Source organism: Ranitomeya variabilis, chromosome 2, assembly GCF_051348905.1.
Source record: "Ranitomeya variabilis isolate aRanVar5 chromosome 2, aRanVar5.hap1, whole genome shotgun sequence".
Classification (NCBI taxonomy): domain Eukaryota; kingdom Metazoa; phylum Chordata; class Amphibia; order Anura; family Dendrobatidae; genus Ranitomeya; species Ranitomeya variabilis.
In genome coordinates this window covers 284,844,018-284,864,069 of record NC_135233.1, presented here as the reverse complement: position 1 = coordinate 284,864,069, position 20,052 = coordinate 284,844,018, and the positions used below count along the sequence as shown (strand labels likewise).

The 20,052-nt window shown below is 40.9% G+C and overlaps 1 protein-coding gene across 1 annotated transcript in view; it reads left to right on the top strand.

Moving 5' to 3' along the window:
• The window catches only part of ARHGEF9 (Cdc42 guanine nucleotide exchange factor 9), a 423,137-nt gene that overhangs the window by 8,896 nt on the left and 394,189 nt on the right, over positions 1-20,052 (top strand). The window contains exons 2-4 of the mRNA XM_077285097.1: positions 8,739-9,254; positions 10,761-10,905; positions 15,011-15,117. Coding sequence (XP_077141212.1) covers positions 8,739-9,254; positions 10,761-10,905; positions 15,011-15,117 — 768 coding nt within the window. The remainder of the gene's footprint in view (positions 1-8,738; positions 9,255-10,760; positions 10,906-15,010; positions 15,118-20,052) is intronic.

Below are 20,052 nucleotides of genomic sequence, written 5' to 3'. Positions count from 1 at the left end.
AAACTTTTTCATCAGCCTATTTTCCATTTTGTAAGTTTTACAATGTAAAAAATGACAAAATAATTTTTTTTGCCTAAAATACAAAGGAAATGTGCCATCTTTAACTTTAGGTCTTTTAGAGATCATTTAATTTTCAAGTAATTTTGAGCAGGGGACCATTTTTTTATTTTATTTTATTCTCTGTACATCATTATGGGGGCGGCCATCTTGCCTGATGTCGTTAACAGCATTTAGATATTTGCTTTACAGCAGCTGCATGGACCATAGGAAACAACGTTCTGTAGTTGCTGATTGACTTCTATGGGAGAGTGTTCTAGATGCTGTCTGCAATCTGTGCAGAAGTCACACTCAGGCCGGGGTCACACTTGGGAGTTCAATGCGAGAAACTCGCGCAAGTCTCTCGCCTCAAGTCCCGGCACTTCTGCCGACAGTTCGGACTGGAGTGTTCAGCTACATAGAAATACATGCAGCCGCATACTCCGGTCCTGAGTGCCGGCGGCAGTGCCGGGACTTGATGCAAGAGACTTGCGCGAGTTTCTCGCATTGAACTCCCAAGTGTGACCCCGGCCTCAGGGAGAGGATTGCGATCTGCGCAGCGCAGGAAGCGCCAGTCTGTTATGATGCATAGTATGAAAAGATTACAGGATTCTTGGTGAATATAAGTAGCGACATGGAAAATGACTAAATAAATGTAACATAAATATAATTTAAGCAATCGGTCGATTTTCGGAGACATGGTCTGAACTGCACCGTAAATATGAATACGTGAAATGATTGGCTTTGGGAACACTTTTATCTGAGCAGCTTTGGATCATGGAACCCCCCCTGTCCACCCATGAATTTTTTGCACTTCACATACAATCTCAGTACCTGTACTGTCACAATAATTTAAGGCCGCTCTCTGCTCTGGAGACATGTAGGATTCTGTGATTGTCCTGAAATAGGTGAACTGCAAATTACAGGTGAACTCCCATTACTTGCAGCCACAATCAGGGGTAATCGGCAGCCGCCTGATTGCTGCACAGGCAGAGAAAGGAATAATGTGTTCAGAGCCCAAACAGAGGATCTGCTAATAATGGAGAAGCGATGTTCTGAGGAATCGCAGTGCAAGGATGTGGCACAACGTTGTTTCTTCTTCACTGCATTTCAGAGCTTTCCATTTCATTTCAGCAAAATGCTGGCATTATACTGTTACTTCCAGTAAAGGGATATAGCCTTCAGGTCTGGGATTGTGGCATTGTGTGAGTGACACCAGGATCATTCTAACCCATTTAGCACAATCATTAGCTGCGGAGAACAACCCTCCGCAAAGCATTGCAGCACCATCTGCTGGCCATTATTAATTATTGCAACTTATATTTTACACAGCGTATCTTATCGTTCTGCTGGGAATACTGTTCCACATTAAAGGAGTTATCTAGGACTATATTATTTTTTCTACTGTGGGCCTAGTAACTAAGAGGCAGGTAGTTGCTACCTACCTGCCTGTTCTGCTCATAACTCTGCCGGCACAGAACGCTCACAGACTCATGCCGGCGATTCTGTGACTTCCGCTGACATCACGTTTTCAGAGCGGCAGCTTCTTTTCCACTCTGCTCTGTTGATGGGGTTGTGACTACTGATGTCATGCTAATTGACAGCTGGCTCCCCACTGACTCACTGCGGGAAGCTTGTTGTCAATTAACAATATGTCGACATTCATAACCTGTCGACAGAGCAGCCCAGATGAAGAAGAGTTGCTCTATTGACGTGAATTGCCAGCGGTAGCGGTGAGTGATCACTCTGAGCCGGCGCCGGATAGAACAGGCAGGTAGTTGCCATCTGGTTAGCAACTACATACCTGTTATTTTTTAGCTTATAACAAAAAATAATTTAGTCCTGGATAATCCCTTTAATTTACAAATATAACAGATTATTTTATATTTCTCACTGAAATGGATTTTTAGATAGTAACTTGCATTCAGGGCTTGCCTCTACCTGAACAGTGCCCTGTGCAGGTACTGTATCTTTGGTGCCCACACCCCATTGTTTGTTTTCTATACTCAATTTTCTCAGGACAACTGGGAGTCTCTGATCCCCTAGGAAAACAGGCAGCACTCACATGGAGAACAAGTTTAAAGTGACAGCAACACTTGTGCTGTATATTACCCATCCAAGACACAAAGATTGCTTTGTAAGAGCACATTTCAAGAAATTATAATACCCATTTTCAAAGAATCTCAATAATTGTGTGCCAGAGAAACAAAATCTGCGGAGGACATATCCTGCAGACATTAATAGCCCCGACCTCTTTCAAGCAGACTTCTACAAACCACAGACCAGACATACTGTATGTACTTACCCTTCTTGCTACTGGGCTTCTATTAAGCCCCCGGCGATCACAGCAGAATCAGGAAGTTGTGTGTCAGCGCATGGCATATCCTGCTTCAATATCCGCTTGGAGCTGAAGATGAGCCCAGAACCAGGAATCTATGGTATGAATTTAATAAATAATGGCCACTGAAAAAACCAAATCACCTACTCTAGGCGGTCTTCTAAGGTTCTGTTCATAAACCCCTGCTCATAATGCTATCTGAAGGCATTGTAAGGGGTAATTATACAACAGTGCAATGATATTACAGTATATACTGACTGTTACGCCCAACGGTAGCACAAGTGGATTTTTGTGGACCTACTGTCCAAAGGGCCAGGCCTGCCTAGGAAGGGGCATAGCTAAGCAGCTCCTAGGTGTTCACTGGACCTCCTGGTGGTGGAGACAGACTGGGCTGCAGGTAGCGGCCAGGTACCGTTCCTAGGCTGGCGCCGCTACTGCAGCTGCTGACCCCAGGGCTCAGGTTCACTGGCATGGAATAGGGCTTGATTCGGTCTAGGATACTTGATCTGGGTTTGACACACACGGACTGGGGGACAATGTTCAGGACACTGGCCAAACCTGTACCAGGGGACCTCACAACTGCCTTGGTAGAACACCACAATGCCTAATGATTAAACTCGTTACTTGGAAACTCCCTTTTACACAGGATGACTCCCAGCAATTGGCTGAGAGTCATCAAGCATGTGTACATTGGTCTTCATGATGCTCTCTGTGCCTCAAACAGAACCGTGAGACTATCACAGAGCAGGTGCATTTATACGGAGACTTGAATACACAGAGGTGGATAATATTTATCATCACTAGGCATTTAGGACAACATTGGATCATTTAGAGATCCACAATGAACTTCTGGACTGAGTTTGCTGCACTGAAAGTAAAGGAGCCGAATAATATTGCACGCCCCACTTTTCAGTTTTTGAATTTCCACAAAAATTTTAAATAACCAATACATTTTGTTCAACTTCACAATTGTGTTCCACTTGTTGTTGATTCCGCACCAAAAATTTACATTAGGTATCTTTATGTTTGAAGCATGATATGTGGGAAAAGGTTGAAAAGTTCCAGGGAGCCGAATACTTTCGCAAGGCACTGTAAGTATGATACTCACAGAAATGTCCGCACTGACACTCATGGCTGCTATCAATAAAGTTTTTAGGAATTGACTGAGGACAACCCCTACAGCACAAATTGACACTTGTACTGGCACCATAATAAAAATACTAATGATAGTGATAATAGGAGAAGCCTGTAGTTACTTTCTGAAGTCATACAAATTTTTCCAGAATTTCTAGGTTCCCAATATGAAGGGGCTGCACGCTTGGTATACTTCATTTAATTCCGTGCCGGTTGGAGATTTTCATAACTCGAGATGCTGGACTAGCTGCTATGACACTCGAGATGCTGGACTTGGTGCTGGGACACTTGAGATGCTGGACTTGCTGCTGGGATACTCGAGAGCCTGGACTCTCTGCTGTGACACTCTAGATGTTGAACTCGCTGCTGTGACACTCAAGATGTTGGACTTGCTGCTGGGACACTTGAGATGCAGGACTCGCTGCTGCGACACTCAAGATGCTGGACTCGTTGATGGGACACTCAAGATGCTGGACTCGTTGATGGGACACTCAAGATGCTGGACTCGCTGATGGGTCTATCTAGATGCTGGACTCGCTGCTGGGACACTCTAGATGCTGGACTCTCTGCTGTGACAATCGAGATGCTGGACTTGTTGATGGGACACTCAAGATGCTGGACTCGCTAATGGGACACTCGAAATGCTGGACTCTGCTGTGACACTCAAGATGCTGGACTCGCTGCTGTGACACTTAAGATGCTGGACTCGCTGCTTTGACACTTGAGATGGTGGACTCACTGCTGGGACAGTACGCTGCTCACTGACATTGCAATTGCTGCAAAGAAAAAAGGGAACCGTGCTTCATAGTGCAACTCCATTACTGAAATGAGCAATGTGAGGGTGACCAGGTAGTGTGGAGTAGTAAAATGTTCTCCTTATGATTGGATTCTCACCTTGCTGACTTACACTTTAGTGCCTTCAGAATAGTAATTGTCATCTGCTTCTGCAGTGCTCCCCTCAGGTCCATATAACAATGGACAGGTTAAAGAAAGATTTGGGTTTGCCAGTCAGTGCTGAGTTGTAACATAGTAATCAATATGTAATGGGACCATATGAGTCCCTTCTACCGGACTAATACACCCAGTGTATTTATCACAATTAAGTGACCTGTTTGATGTACTTTCAAATACATTTTTAATAAACTGTTCTGTACTATTTCTGGCCATTATATGATTTATAATCTGTATTTCCAACAGTTTTCCCCTCTGCATGATCATATATCTTAATTTGCAATTCACTCTGAGCTTGTGGGATCTCTCCAATATACAACAAAGCTCACAGAAATGGATTCCTTCTCTTTTTTCTTTAGTTAGCACACAGAGAGAAGCAGCAGAATCATGGAGGACAATATGCAGCAGTACTTACAGTGTAAATGTGAATCATCTCTGGGGTGAGGTAAAAGGCTTGTCTGAAAGCTCAGCATGATCTGTCTTTCTCTCTGCCATTTTTCTCTCTCTGCCACTCACTCCTCTCCCCTCCTCCTTCTCTAGTGTATAAAAGGAGGTTTACCTGACATCACAGTGAGTTGTCGGTCTGATACTTCCTACAAAAAGGTAACAAGGGTGCTCACTATCCGTAGTGGGGGTGCTCGGGAGAAATTAGAATCCAATATATTGTATAACTCCGGCACACCAAATTGATGCAAAATTTTGTAATTTTTATTAATTATCTCTCACTTCAAAAAAATGGTGGGATACCATACAACAAAGGAAAAAGGTCATGATTTGTAGACATATGAGGAGAATCCCCTTATAAAAGGAGGTTTACCTGACATCACAGTGAGCTGTCGGTCTGATACTTCCATTATAGTGGATGAGATTTGCAAGTGTTTATTATTTCTGGTGATATTGGGAATCATTGCTGTATTATATTGAAGCAGTTCTAGGAACATTAAAATAAAAACCTATTACAGCTGCAGCACAAAATGTGAATTCTTAGGCTACTTTCACATTAGCGTCGTGCACTGAACGTCGCAATGCGACGTTGCGGCGCACCGACGCATACTGTGGAAACGCCGCACAACGGGGGCAGCGGATGCTGTTTTTCAATGCATCCGCTGCCCCATTGTGAGGTGCAGGGAGGCGGGGGCGGAGTTCCGGCCGCGCATGCGCGGTCGGAAAAGACGGGCACGACGCACCAAAAAACGTTACAAGCAACATTTTTTGGTGGCGACAGTCCGACGCAACACGACGCAACCATCGCACGACGGTTGCGACGTGTGGCAATGCGTCGCTAATGCAAGTCAATGGAGAAAAAACTCATCCTGCAAGCACTTTTGCAGGATGCGTTTTTTTCTACAAAACGACGCATAGCGACGTGCAGTGCACGACGCTAGTGTGAAAGTAGCCTTACATGTGGTTTACATGTGTCAGTGCTGTTACTACTGTAGACTATACCCTTAGTTTACTCTGCAATAGGAATATTGAAGTTTAATAAAAAACTGAGAAACTTTTATGAGAACTGATACCTACGGTAATAATATGTCCATGAAAGCACTATTTACCAAATTGGAAAGTGGAATTGGCCCGTTGGCTGAAATGAAAGCTTAGATAAACCAACAGTGTCTTTGTAACCTCGGGGCAGGATTTAACTGCAGTTATATATATTCGAAGAGAAGGTCCCACGGCCCCTAAGCACTTACTTCAATTGTACCTTGGTCTTGTTAGTATAGGTAGATGGAGGTGCTGACCCAGAGATGGATGCATTTGCAGAACTATTTATAGGACTGCAGCACACAGGACACCAAGTATAGAAGGTGTTTGTTATATAAGAACTCATACAGGAGGCTATTGTATGCAGATACAGATCAGAGTGCCTCCAGAAACAAATATGCTGCACATCTAAATCAGACATGTACAATGTGCCCAATGGCTTTCTGCTTAGTTTGAAGAAAAGTTTCTTTGGAGTTATTGGGTTTTCTACTATTAGAAGTTATGGCACAGATGTTTCATTACTTCCATATCTGTGGTGGTCCAACTTGTGTGTACAGACAAATATTCATAATGAATGAGTTACCATGCTAGTCTATTTTAGATAATCCCTTCTTTATTAGGGATTAATAGAGATGGGATCCAAAATTCAAGATCATCTTTTCTTGGGCAGAGTGGATACTAGTTGAGTGTCTTTTGCTCTGGAGAACACTTTGCCTTTCCCTTTACCATAAAGGGACTGTATTTGGTGTGAAATAATCCACCGGACCCGATCCATCATCCACGCCAGTAATATATGGCCACTGGACAGGCCACTGTGGCCTCTTACTTGACTGCATCCCCAGCTGCTCTTTTCATCAGCCAGTCTTGCGCGAAGTCATTGTTTGACTCATATGTGACATTGATTGATGATGGTTAATCAACTGGAGAGCCATGGCAGCTGTTAGGTAAGAGGCCACAGTTTCATGTCTAGTGGCCACAGATTACTTACCACCGAGTAAGAGGCAGTTCTCAGGGCTTCCGTTCATTGGCTACAGATAACTGAACTGGCCGATAGATTGGGTCCTGCAAATTGAATCGCACCAACTCTAAAAGGGACACTTCTAGAAGATCATGATTGTTTGCTGTAGTTAGAGGACATTAACATAGGAGTCTTTATATTTGCATTATTAGCAGGACAAAATGATAATAATAATTTTTATTTCTTTAGCACCGGCATATTCCACAGCACTTTACATTACAGAGGGTACTGTGCAGACAATAAAGACATTACAGAATAACACATAATTCAACAGATGCAAAGAGGAATGGGATTCCTACTTGCAATTCCAATTTGGAAGAACATTTTGGAAGGGCAGAATTGGAATATTTATATTAGTGAGGTGAGAAGATAGACCATTCTAAAGAAGTGCTTTTTAGGGAATGGTTAAAACTGTGAATATTAGGAATTAATCGAATTGACCTGGGTAGAGCATTCCAGAGAAGTAGTGCAGCTGGAGAGAAGTTAGTCTTAGGTCATTAGTAGCATAGAGGGCGCAGGTAGGGTGATAGACACAGATGAGGGAGGAGATGTAGGGTGGTGCAGAACTGTGGAGAGCTTTGCGGGTGAGAGTGATACGTTTATATTGGACTCTGTAGCGGATTGGCAACCACTGCAATGGTTGGCACAGAGTAGTTGCATCGGTGTAGAGGTTGGAGAGGAAAATGATCCTGGATGCTGCATTCAGGACAGATTGGAGAGGGGAAGGTTTAGTAAGAGGGAGATTGATTAGTAGAGACTAGTTGCAGTAATCCAGAATAGAATGTATAAGAGCAACAGTAAGCGTTTTTTGCAGAGTCAAATGTAAGAAAAGGTGACATTTTAGAGATGTTTTTGAGGTGTAGGTGACATGAGGGAGCGACAGATTGGATGTGGGGAGTGAAGGAAAGATCTGAGTCAAATACAACCCCAATACAACGGCATGCTGCAAGGGAGTAATGGTAGAACCACATATGGAAATGGTAATATTGGGTTTTGGAAGGTTAGTAGAAGGAAGAAACATAAGGAATTCAGTTTTTGACAGATTCAGTTTGAGATAGAGTGAGGACATGTTGCTAGAGACAACAGAAAGACAATCACTGGTATTTTGTATTAATGCAGGGGTGATGTCACGAGACGATGTGTATAATTGGGTGTCATCAGCATTTAGATGGTACTGAAATCCAAATCTACTGAAGCTTTGACCAATTGGGATAGTATATAGGGAGAAGAGAAGGGGACCTAAGACTGAACCCTGCAGAACCTAAACAGTAAGGGGAAGAGGAGAGGAAGAGGAGCCAGCAAAAGATACAGCGAAGAAGCGGTCAGAGAGATAGGAGGTGAACCAAGAGAGAGCAGTACCCTAGGACCCAATAGAGTGGAGCATAGTGAGGAGGAGCAGGAGATCCACAGTGTCGAATGCTGCAGAGACATCCAAGAGAATCGACAAGGAGTAGTGGCCAGTAGATTTAGCTGACAGTAGATCATTAAGATACTTTATTTAGTAACGGCAGTTTCAGCAGTGTGTAAAGAGCAGAAACTGGATTGTAAAAGATCAAAAAGAGTGTGTGTAACCTGAGAGATAGCAGATTAGAAGCGAGTGGACCAAACAGGACATCCTCGTGGTTGTCTTTAATATGATAATTTCCACAGACCTCCTTTGAGAACTTGTTTTGACTCTGTTTAATTGTACTATAACAATTATTTTAGGAATCAGTGAAATGCTTTTGCCATTCTTTTATGTTGCTACAATGCATTGATTTATAAATTTGTTTTGTATAGGGTCGGTGGCAAAATGGCATTCTTGATATCTCCAGAGACGAGGAATTGATTATGAATGAATTTGAAGGCTCAGAGTTGAGTGATCAGGTACAGAGCAATAATAACTTGCTGCCGACATATGAGGAGGAGGTGCATCCGGCATTTAAGGAAGAGGAGGTGCATCCGGCATATAAGGAAAAGGAGGTGAAACTGGCATATGAAGAGGAAGAAGGGCAACCAGTATATGAGGGGATGCAACCCGTATACAAGGAGGAAGTGCAACCAGTATATGAAGGGGGGCAACCGGTATATGAGGAGGAGGAAGTACCACCAGCATATGAAGAGGAGGAGGTTTATCCAGTATATGAGAAAGACGAAAAGGAAGAATCTATACCAACTAAATATAACACTGATGTCAATTATGTGTTAGATAATGGCACCTGCCTTGCAAGTGATTCAGATACAGACCAGAAGTATGATGAGTTCTGCAACGTCATGACCTCTGATCTGTTACCCAAAGATGAAAGTATTTTGCCGGTATGAGCTTCTATCTTTCTCATTGTCTCATATAGTATAACATTGTACTTATTTAATCAAAGAATTGTATAATCTAAATCAGTTTTACATTCTTATATATAGGATAACGATAAAATATGTTAATACTTTCTGTCTTGTTATTCTGAGTGGTCATAAAAATATCTTATTAATGAATGTCTGGGAGCTTAGAGCCCCATCAATGCCCTAAATAAACATGGATCAGCTTTGTAGAGAAGCTGTCATGTGCAGGGTTGCAAACATGACTTTTTAGCTTTACTGGACAGCTTATCAAAAAATCACAGACAGACAATAATTTTTAAGTACACTCTATAATAAATTTTAATGATTATAGACATCAGCACCATTCACTGTAAACTGTTAAATAATACTAACTACAGACAAAATAATTTGAACACATTTCTTCAGGTTTAAAAAAAAATCACATTTTTTTTTACCGACAAGGCAAAAAAATGCCTTATTTTTATGGACTGTCCTAGAATTTCTGGACGGATGGTAACTCTGGGCATGTGGGTACCTATCATTTTCATGGAATCATTTAAAGTTTGCTGTAATCTGCAAGTCTTGGACTAATATGTTCTCAAACAGTAGTGTTGGTCTTTACTACAAGGTTATTGACATTTTTACAATTTTTTGTGTGGTGTCTTTTTTGTGTGGTGTCCAGTTTTTATAAAATGTCCAAGGGAAGAGTAATCATATGATTTGTCATTTCTGAATTAGCTTCAGTATCCATTTTCTACAAAGTGAATTTAAGTGACAACCTAAATATCACTTTTAATACAAAAATGCCGCTCTCTCTTTTAACAAAACAATTAACATATAATTACCAAACTCTGACTGCTTTTTGAACAATTAACTAAAGTGGTCATTTCCACATTTTGAACAAAATCCTGTTTAAGGATATCTACAGTATCTCTGTTCCACCTCCCTGGACCCATCTGTTGTAATAAGTTGACCTTTGCCGATGACGGCTCCAAAATATTAAGACCAGAACCCTGATTGACCTGTTATGGTGATTCCAGGAAGCGATTGTTTATTTCATTTTTAAATTATATTTTTTTCTTGTTTCTTTTGTTATAAACGTGTAAGTACATAAAATCAGTGAACTAAGAAAGACAGACAGTGAAATTAGTATAATTTTTTGAAGCACAACAACTGGGGTTCACAATGCTCTATTCATTATAACACAGTAAGTGTTTCTTAATGCATTTCCCATGAAGAATTGTGCCAGAATAAATATCTTTTTACAAATTGTTGTTAACATTAGTCTTCTCAAGAACAAATACTTGGATGGGAAAACATAGGTGTGGTATCTTCTATTAGTATTTAACCAGATGACTTTGAAGAGAACAATGATGCACAGTATTACTCTCTGAATCTAAGCCTTTTAGCTAACCACAAGTATAGATGAGGGTTGAAGATATTATGCTGTATAGTTCACCAGATTAGTTCCTCCATTGTTGATGACATTGTAATTCTTCTCTCCAGCCTCTGAGACTGCCCCCCACTCCACTCACCGTGCCCCCTTCTTTCAAGTTCCCTCTGGATAGATGTTTGTCTCTACCTCTGTCTCAGAGCACCCCATCTGGACTTGATCAAGTTGGATGGATGAAAAAGAAGCAAATGAGCACAGGTTAGTAAAGCAAATCAGGGTTGTTCATGGTGGTGGGGTCATCGCGTCAATATTTCTGGGCTACTAAGAGCACTTGTTTGGGACAAGCATAAGATTGTGACAAATCATTTGGAAGATGCGGACTAAATGGGCAAATGTAAAATGAACTGCAACTGGCGATTGTCGTGGCACCAGTCCATCATGTATATGGTGGTCTCCTGACTCGACACTGATAGCAGATGTTAGGGGTTAGAAGAGTAAGGTATGCTAAGTAGCAAAATAGTAATCCTTTTGTTTTTAAGAGATATAAGCAGATGTCTCTGGCAGTGGTTTAAGGTACATTTATACTGTCTAAGTATCAGTAAAGCAAGCTTCCAAACACCCCCGAAAATGAGCAAAATAGTTGTTCACTGCTAATATAATTTTTAGATGTGCTTAAAAATTATCAATCTCAGCAGCATATTGACCTGTATAAACCGCACATGTGCTGCCGAGAACAGTGACAATGCATACACACAGAACAATCGTAAACAGGTTATGAAATTACTGCCAGTCAACTTCTATTTAGCTCATTGGTGCTCATTTAAAAGTGTAAAAGCTCACTAAAGGTCGATGTACAACCGGTGACATTATACAATGGCAGGTAAAAGTTTGGGCACCCCTGGTCAAAATGACTGTTATTTTGAACAGTTAAGCAAGTTAAAGATGAAATGATCTCTGAAAGGGCTAAAGTTAAAGATGACAAATTTCCTTTGGTATTTAAAGCAAAAGAATATATATATATATATATACACACACAGTGGGTACGGAAAGTATTCAGACCCCTTTAAATTTTTCTCTCTTTGTTTCATTTTAGCCAATTGGTAAATTAAAAAAAGCTATTTTTTTTTCTCATTAATGTACACTCTGCACCCCATCTTGACTGAAAAATCAGATATGTAATAATTTATGCAAATTTCTTAGGAAAGAAAAATTAATATATCACATGGTCATAAGTATTCAGACCCTTTGCTCAGTATTGAGTAGAAGCACCCTTTTCAGCTAGTACAGCCAAGAGTCTTCTTGGGAATGATGCAGCAAGTTTTTCACACCTGAATTTGGGGATCCTTTGCCATTCTTCCTTGCAGATTCTCTCCAGTTCCGTCAGGTTGGATGGTGAACGTTGATGGACAGCCATTTTCAGGTCTCTCCAGAGATGCTCAATAAGGTTTAGGTCAGGGCTCTGGCTGGGCCAGTCAAGAATGGTCACATAGTTGTTCTGAAGCCACTCCTTTGTTATTTTAACTGTGTGCTTAAGGTCATTATCTGGTTGGAAGGTGAACCTTCTGCCAAGTCTGAGGTCCAGAACACTCTGGAAGAAGTTTTCATCCAGAATATCCCTGTACTTGGCTGTATTCATGTTTCCCTCAATGGCAACCAGTCGTCCTGTCCCTGCAGCTGAAAAACACCCCATAGCATGATTCTGCCACCACCATGTTTCACTGTTGGGATTGTATTGGGCAGGTGATGAGCAGTGCCTGGTTTTCTCCACACATACTGCTTAGAATTATCACAAAAAAGGTCTATCCTTGTCTCATCAGACCAGAGAATCTTATTTCTCATAGTCTTGGAGTCCTTCATGTGTTTTTTTATCAAACTCTATGTGGGCTTTCATATGTCTTGCACTAAGAAAAGGCTTCCGTTGGGCAACTCTGCCATAAAGGCCCAACTGGTGGAGGGCTGCAGAGATAGTTGACTTTGTGGAAATTTCTCCCATCTCCCTACTGCATCTCTGGAGCTCAGCCCAAGTGATCTTGGGGTTCTTCTTTATCTCTCTCACCAGGGCTCTTCTCCCATGATTGCTCAGATTGGCTGGACGGCCCGGTCTAGGAAGACTTCTGGTGGTCCCAAACTTCTATCATTTAAGGATTATGGAGGCCACTGTGCTCTTAGGAACCTTGATTACTGCAGAAATTCTTTTGTAACCTTGGCCAGATCTGTGCCTGTGACAATTCTGTCTCTGAGCTTCTTGGCCAGGTCCTTTGACCTCATGATTCTCATTTCGTCTGACATGCACTGTGAGCTGTGAGGTCTTATATAGACAGGTGTGTGCCTTTCCAAATCAAGTCCTATCTGTTTAATTAAACACAGCTGGCCTCCAATGAAAGAGTAGAACCATCTCAAGGAGGATCACAAGGAAATGGACAGCATGTGACTTAAATATGAGTGTCTGAGCAAAGGGTCTGAATACTTATGACCATGTGATATTTCAGTTTTTCTTTTTTAATAAATTTGCAAACATTTCTACATTTCTGTCTGTTTTAGTCAAGATGGATTGCAGAGTACACATTATTGAGAAAAAAAAAGAACTTTTTTGAATTTACCAAATGGCTGCAATGAAACAAAGAGTGACAAATTTAAAGGTGTTTGAATACTTTCCGTACTCACTGTATATATGTTGTCATTTTTAACATTTTAAAAATTACAAATTGGAAAATGGGCTGATGCAAGACTTTGGGCACCTTGAAGATTTGTGTGCTCAGATAACTTTGAACAAAGTTTCAGACCTTAGTTAGCCTGTTAGGGTTATGGCTTGTTGACTACTATTGTTAGGAAAGGCCAGGTGATGTAAATTTCCCAGCTTTATAAAAACCCAGCCTCCTCTAACCTTTTGCCAAAAAACAGCCTCCATGGGTTCTTCTAAGCATCTGCCTAGCACTCTGAAAATGTAAATAGTGGAGGCCCCCACAGCAGGAGAAGGCTATAAGAAGATAGCAAAGCATTTTCAAGTTGCCCTTTCCTCAGTTCTAAATGTAATTAAATTGCAGCTAACAGGAACAGTTGAGATCAAGATAGGGTCTGGAAGACCAAGCAAAATGTCTATGACAGATGCTCGTAGCATTGCTTGATAGGAAAATCAGAATTTCCGCTTAAATGCAAAATACCTTCAGAAAGATTTAGCAGACTCTGGAGTTATGATATATTTTTCTACTGTTCAGAGACACCTGCACAAATATGGTGTCACGGATTCACCTCTCAGTGCTTTGGGGTTATGTTGTAGCCAATGGCAAGTGGAACATTTCATGGGTAGAGGGAAGAATGGATTTAATTAAATTTCAACAAATTTTTTAAAAAGCTGAAGTTGAAAAGAGGATGGCTTCTACAAATTGATAATTATCCTAAATACATGTCAAATTCCACAATAGACTACCTCAAAAGGCACAAGCTGAAGGTTTGACATTGGCCTCACAGTTCGCTGACCTGAAAATTATTGAAAATCTGTGGCCAGACCTCAAAATAACAGTGGATGCAAGACAACCCAGGAATGTCACAGAACTGGAAGAATTTTACAAGGAAGAATGGATGAAATTCCTGAGACAAGATGTGAAAGACTCTTGTCTGGCTATAAAAAGTGTTTATAAGTTGTAGCAGTGATACTTGCAAAAGGGGGTGCTACTAGGTACTAACCATGCAGAGCGTTCAAACTTTTACATTGGAACACTTTCCTCTTTGTAATTTTTAAAATGTAAAAGATGACTATATATATATACAGTATATATCCTAAAATACAAATTAAATGTGTCATCTTTAACTTTAGGCCTTTTAGATCATTTCCTCTTCAACTTGCTTAGCTTTTCACAATAACAGTAATTTTGACCAGGGGTGCCCAAACCTTTACATGCCACTGTATATTTATACCGATTGGTGGTCGCTTGTTTGTCTGTTTACATAGACCAAAATTACCGATGTGCACGAGCGCTCTATACTATATTGCTAAGTGCATATTGGCTGCCATTATTCTTGGCAATGTGAGTCTCATTTACACAAGATGAAGCATTACTGAGAACGATGGTCTTTTACGCTGGGGTAAACAGCATTTCACCCGATGAACAAGCGTTTTGCTCATTCATCGGTTGATCAGCAGCCTGTTTACACAGCTAGACAATCTTGAGATGAGACTTTTTAGCAATGCTCATTCACGATTATGTTGCAATGTAAATGCAACTTTACTCTCCAATGCCTATTGGGAACACATGCACATTGGGCCAAAGCAAGAGTATTTACGGTATATACACACGGTTGGGTGGTGTATAACAGCCAGTTGTAAAGGTGTAATTAGTTTTTAATAAGCCTATGCTTATTTTAGGGGAAGAAGATCTGGGCTCAAAGACTCTGGAGGTTCGGAGAGAAAGCCGGAAGGGGAGAAGATGGAAGCCAATAAATCCTGAGTCACAGAAACTTCCGGTGCACCAGGTATGAGGTTTTATACTTCACTTTCCTGTTTGTTTGATGAAAGGTGATAGCCTCTGGTTTCTTTAATTTACATTATGCTTTATTAACGTACACAAAAGAGTGCAACAAAATATTATGAATATTGTGATTTATTACATTTTTTTTAAACAATTAAACATTGCCCACCGTGAACCTTGCCTGTTACTGGTCTCCTGTTAAACTCATTTGGAACTTAGTGTTGTAACCAACAAATCAACAAATAGAATTTCTGACCTATAAAGATTCAGGAGGGATTTAGCTTCAATGGTGCCCTGTTTTGTAGCTTTTGTTGACTTTCTCTCCTATATGGTACTGTCATACAATGTGCAAAAAGCATAACATACAGTGTCTGTGTGTCAGTGTCATATAGTATAATGTCCAAATAATAGTACGATACGTCAGCCAAATAACACCTCAACTCAGCTGTCTAAATAACAATGCCACTTGCCCCCAACTTAAATATATATATATATATATAATAAATATAATGTACAAACTATGGTAGCAATGCCACACAATACCTAGCCCCATCCTGTCAAGGCTAATTTTCATTTTTCTTCTTAGCTCTTCTTTTTAAATTTTTCCAAGAATCATAAGACAAGAAAAGCTGTAGTCTTGAAGGACATAATTAATTGAAACATAAGATGTACTGAAAATGAGAAAACAATACAAATTTGGGTAAAATGGATAAAGAAACCACAATTCTGCATTTTTTTTTAGTTTTCTATTTTATGGTGCTCAGTGTGCTGTAAAAAATGACCTAGCAAAGTAATTCTTTGGGCAAGGCTTAAATGCTGTTATCAGAGGCTGACAGCGGCATGAAAGTGGTTAAAAAAGTAGCTGTTATAGGCAGGTGCCGACTGTACTGTGCAGGCTCAGCTCCAAAGCCCGCTTACCCACACCTGTACATTACATGTTGGGAAGGGGTTAAGTCAAAGCCACCATATAAGTTTAAAATAATCCCAACATGCAGTAACCACAGACCAGCTTTAGGTCAGAAACCCTGACAGGCAGTTGTAGTTGAATTAATAAGGTCTAGTACAGTGTTTCCCAACCATGATCTAAAGGTGCCCTTTAGTCTCTTGATTTCTGGTCAGAGGTTCCCTAGAACCTGAATGCTCACTATGGCACTTCTTCAATCAATGGTGTCCAGACAATTATAAAACAGATACTTGTGGTTATGCTTTAACTTGTGTTTTTCATAGTAGTTCCAAAAATACATTTTTGTACTGTTTCGGTCCCAAGAATCATACCTTCATCAGACAATCAGACTGCCACAGATGATTGGGTATAGAAGAAGTGAATAGCGCTGAGGAAAAACAAGAGTACTGTTGAGGTTAAATGGATTGTCTCCAGTTTTGAAATGGTAAAAAGTGCAAAGTGCTTGTAAATAGAAATAATTTTTAAATTCACTTGGAATGGAGGGATTTTTAATTCTATTGTGTACAGTTCATTGCGGAGGTAAAGTTCATTGTCGCCTCTGCAGTCTCAGAATAGGTGGTTACCTAGATAAGGAGTGCAGAACTAGGAGGCCCTACTTTAGAGCCTTCTCACATATGAAGCTGGTTGATCACTGGATATGGACTACTTCAGTCCACCTGTACTTCTCCCATGTTGCAGGAGCAAAGCAGCCTCTACTACCAGCTTGGGAAAGAGTGCAAAATTTGGACCTATTACACAACCATGCTACTTGGTCCGAACTGTCAATGATCAGGAAGCTTTTGAAGAAAGAACATGAGTAACAAGGTTCCCACATGGTAACAAGGTCTAATACTTTCCTCGATTTACAAAAAAAAAAAAAATATACGTGGAATATATTAGATATGAGAACATCTGTGAATTTGCAGCTGGTGCACTAGACGATTCCAAAGCATCAAAAACTTATGAGTGCTGCTCTTGTTCCCTAGAAAGTTTGCATAATTTATTTTTATAGAGCAACTTCGATGAGGGTCCAGTGGGAAAAGTAGAATGTATACTTATTTTATTTGTTCACTGTAAGACAGTCTGGTATTGGGGTCTACTTCCAACAAGATGTGATGGGGTGGATCAGATAGTAACAATGCCGGTAAAAATGAAAGATTTAGGTTGGGATTCCACTAGCTGTGGGTAGACGTGCTGAACCGTCACAGAGCTGGGGTGAGGAGAAGCTATTTTTGAGAGTGATTATCATGACATATCCTAAGGGGGCAAACCATTGCGATAACTACATCAAACAGTATCTCAGCTGCATACAAATAGATCAGGTGCACTGTAGTGTGGGAGTGAGACAACAAATTAACGCTAGTGCATGGGCTGGCAGCACATCGCACAGCATGCCGAGCCTGATGTACAAGTTTACAGACGAAAATCAAATTATTTCAGCATTTTCTTTTTTTTCAGAACCCTATAACTAAAAGTGGGAAATAAAATCCTTTGAAGATAACTATGCTTTGAAGATAGTAGAGGGCTAGCCATGTCTTCTAAATACTGCAGCAGTGACTCAGAGCTCAAGTCCTAGTTCTGATTTCAGTTAATTGGGCAACACAGAGAGAAGATCAATTAAGATAGTCACTTTAGCTGAATATTTTTTGCAGGATAAATCTGGGACATTTATTTTTGCATGTGGATTTTGATAAATAGTCCATTTACACTTGATCAGGTTCTGGGTGCTCTAAATCCACTGCACTCGCGATCTCTTGAGAGTTAAGTTCAGCGCTTGTAAAATCTGTTTGATGAAAACCTCAGCATAGGGAACCAATGCAATAATTACAAGCACCCTTTATAAAGGGAGTGGAGGTCATGGATTGGTAAATTTTTAAGTAGTGTTACTCATTACCATCAATTAACATTATGTGCAGTCTCCTGGCTGCAACCGTCTAGGGTTTAATAACATACATGCACTTACCATACACTTTGTTTCACGCTTGATACCGCTGTATTTCCTGGAGGTGTACAGACCCCAGTGGAATTATTATACTGACTTGTACGATGTAGGCGTTAATGACCTGATTATAGCAAGAAGAGAATTTTGTGTCATTGAAGATTTATGACTCTCATTGATTCTAATCATGTCCCATAGTACCCTTTTTTTCTTAGAAAGAAACCCAACCATGTGAAAACAGCTGGGGATCCCTGTCAAGTATCACCATAACCTGGTATTAAAGACAGGGGGTTGTGATCCAATCATTGTGTATTGTACCAAGCAAAATGTAGGAAGGACTAGGAAGAAATCTGAAGATATATGTCCATAGGGATTAATGTGTTACACGGTGTAGAGTTTACTCTATCCAACACCGCACCATTGAGTCACTTAGGACCCACATCATTTATTGCATGACTGACTATTCTATGACCAGAGCTATCAGAATTTGTTCTTGATCCTGTAGCTGAAATCTTGATGTTAAGGCTTGGCATTAGCTTCCAGTTTGAACGATAAAAATTGGGAGCACAAAGATTTTATCCTTCAAAAACCTTTTTTCTGTAATACTCAATTATTAGATTATTTAGTCATTGGTGGACAAGAGTTAAAGGCTATTAAATGCAGTGCTACACTCAAAAAAGGGTGCAAGAATTTACTAAAATGTAGGCAATTTTTTGGGACTACCATTAAGCATATTTCATAAAAATGAAATCCTTAACTGTGCATTAATTTATGCCCACCTTATTATTTAAAGGAGTTTTCCCAAAGTACATTTTAATCAATAGATTTTGGAACAATAATAATCTACACAATTTGATGTGTTTAAAATAAATGTTCCTTTGCTGAGAAAATCTTATAAATGTGTCCCTGTCACGAGGAGACTAGGTGAGCGAGAGCTAATAACCCGGGCCCCTGCAATTTCCCTCAGACTAGGGAAATCCTGACTGACCCTCTACCTGGAGTTTACACTGATGGTGTGCATGTCCAGGCCTCGAACCTCACCCTGTCTCCTGTTTCAACCCTAGGCTGAAACCTCCGCACACCACCCAGTGAGGAGGTAATACTCCAATACCCACAGTTAGCACAGACAAGGATAAAGGAAAATATACACCACGCCGCAGACACTCAGGAATACACTATAAATGTGCAGGGCAAAATAAATACAAATATAGGAAGGAGTAAATACGACAAAGGAAAATACACCACCAGCAATGAATCTCCAACCACCAGCTCTCCACTCCAGACCGAGATAACAACGCACAAGACAGAAGCTATATTCGGCGACGCCCAATGATCAGGAGAACTATTTAAAGGCAATGGGAATGGCCCAGCTTCCAATCCGAGGATTAGGTAAATTAACCCCGGAACAGCTAGATAACATCTAGCAGACGCCAATGAGCAAATAGTGGTCAAAAGCGGAATTACCGCTGTCTGTTGGACGACCTGGTCTGAACAGCGTCCGACATGACAGTACCCCGCCTTCTACGAGGGACCCCAGGGCCCTCACGGCTTATAGGACCCGGCTTGTCTGGATGGCGACGATGAAAAAACCTGACCAGCCGATCCGCATGAATGTCCGAGGCTGGTACCCATTACCTCTTCTCAGGCCCATAACCACGCCAGTGTACCAAGTACTGTAAAGTGCGACGCACTACACGAGAGTCAACCACCTTGGAGACTTCAAACTCCAAATTACCATCCACCAAGACTGGAGGTGGCATAGGCGCCGCGTCCACAGAACCCATCACCTTCTTTAGAAGAGACCTGTGGAACACGTTGTGTATCTTATACACCGTAGGGAGCTCCAATCGGTACGCTAATGGGTTAATGATGGAGGTGACCCTAAATGGACCAATAAACCGTGGACCCAATTTAAGGGATGGTATTTTGAGTCTTATGTTTTTTATGGATAATCACACCCAGTCATCCACACTCAGGTCCGGCCTGGCACACGCCTACTGTTAGCCACACGTTTGTACCTAGCACCCACACTCAACAGGCGCTGTTTAACTCTCCTC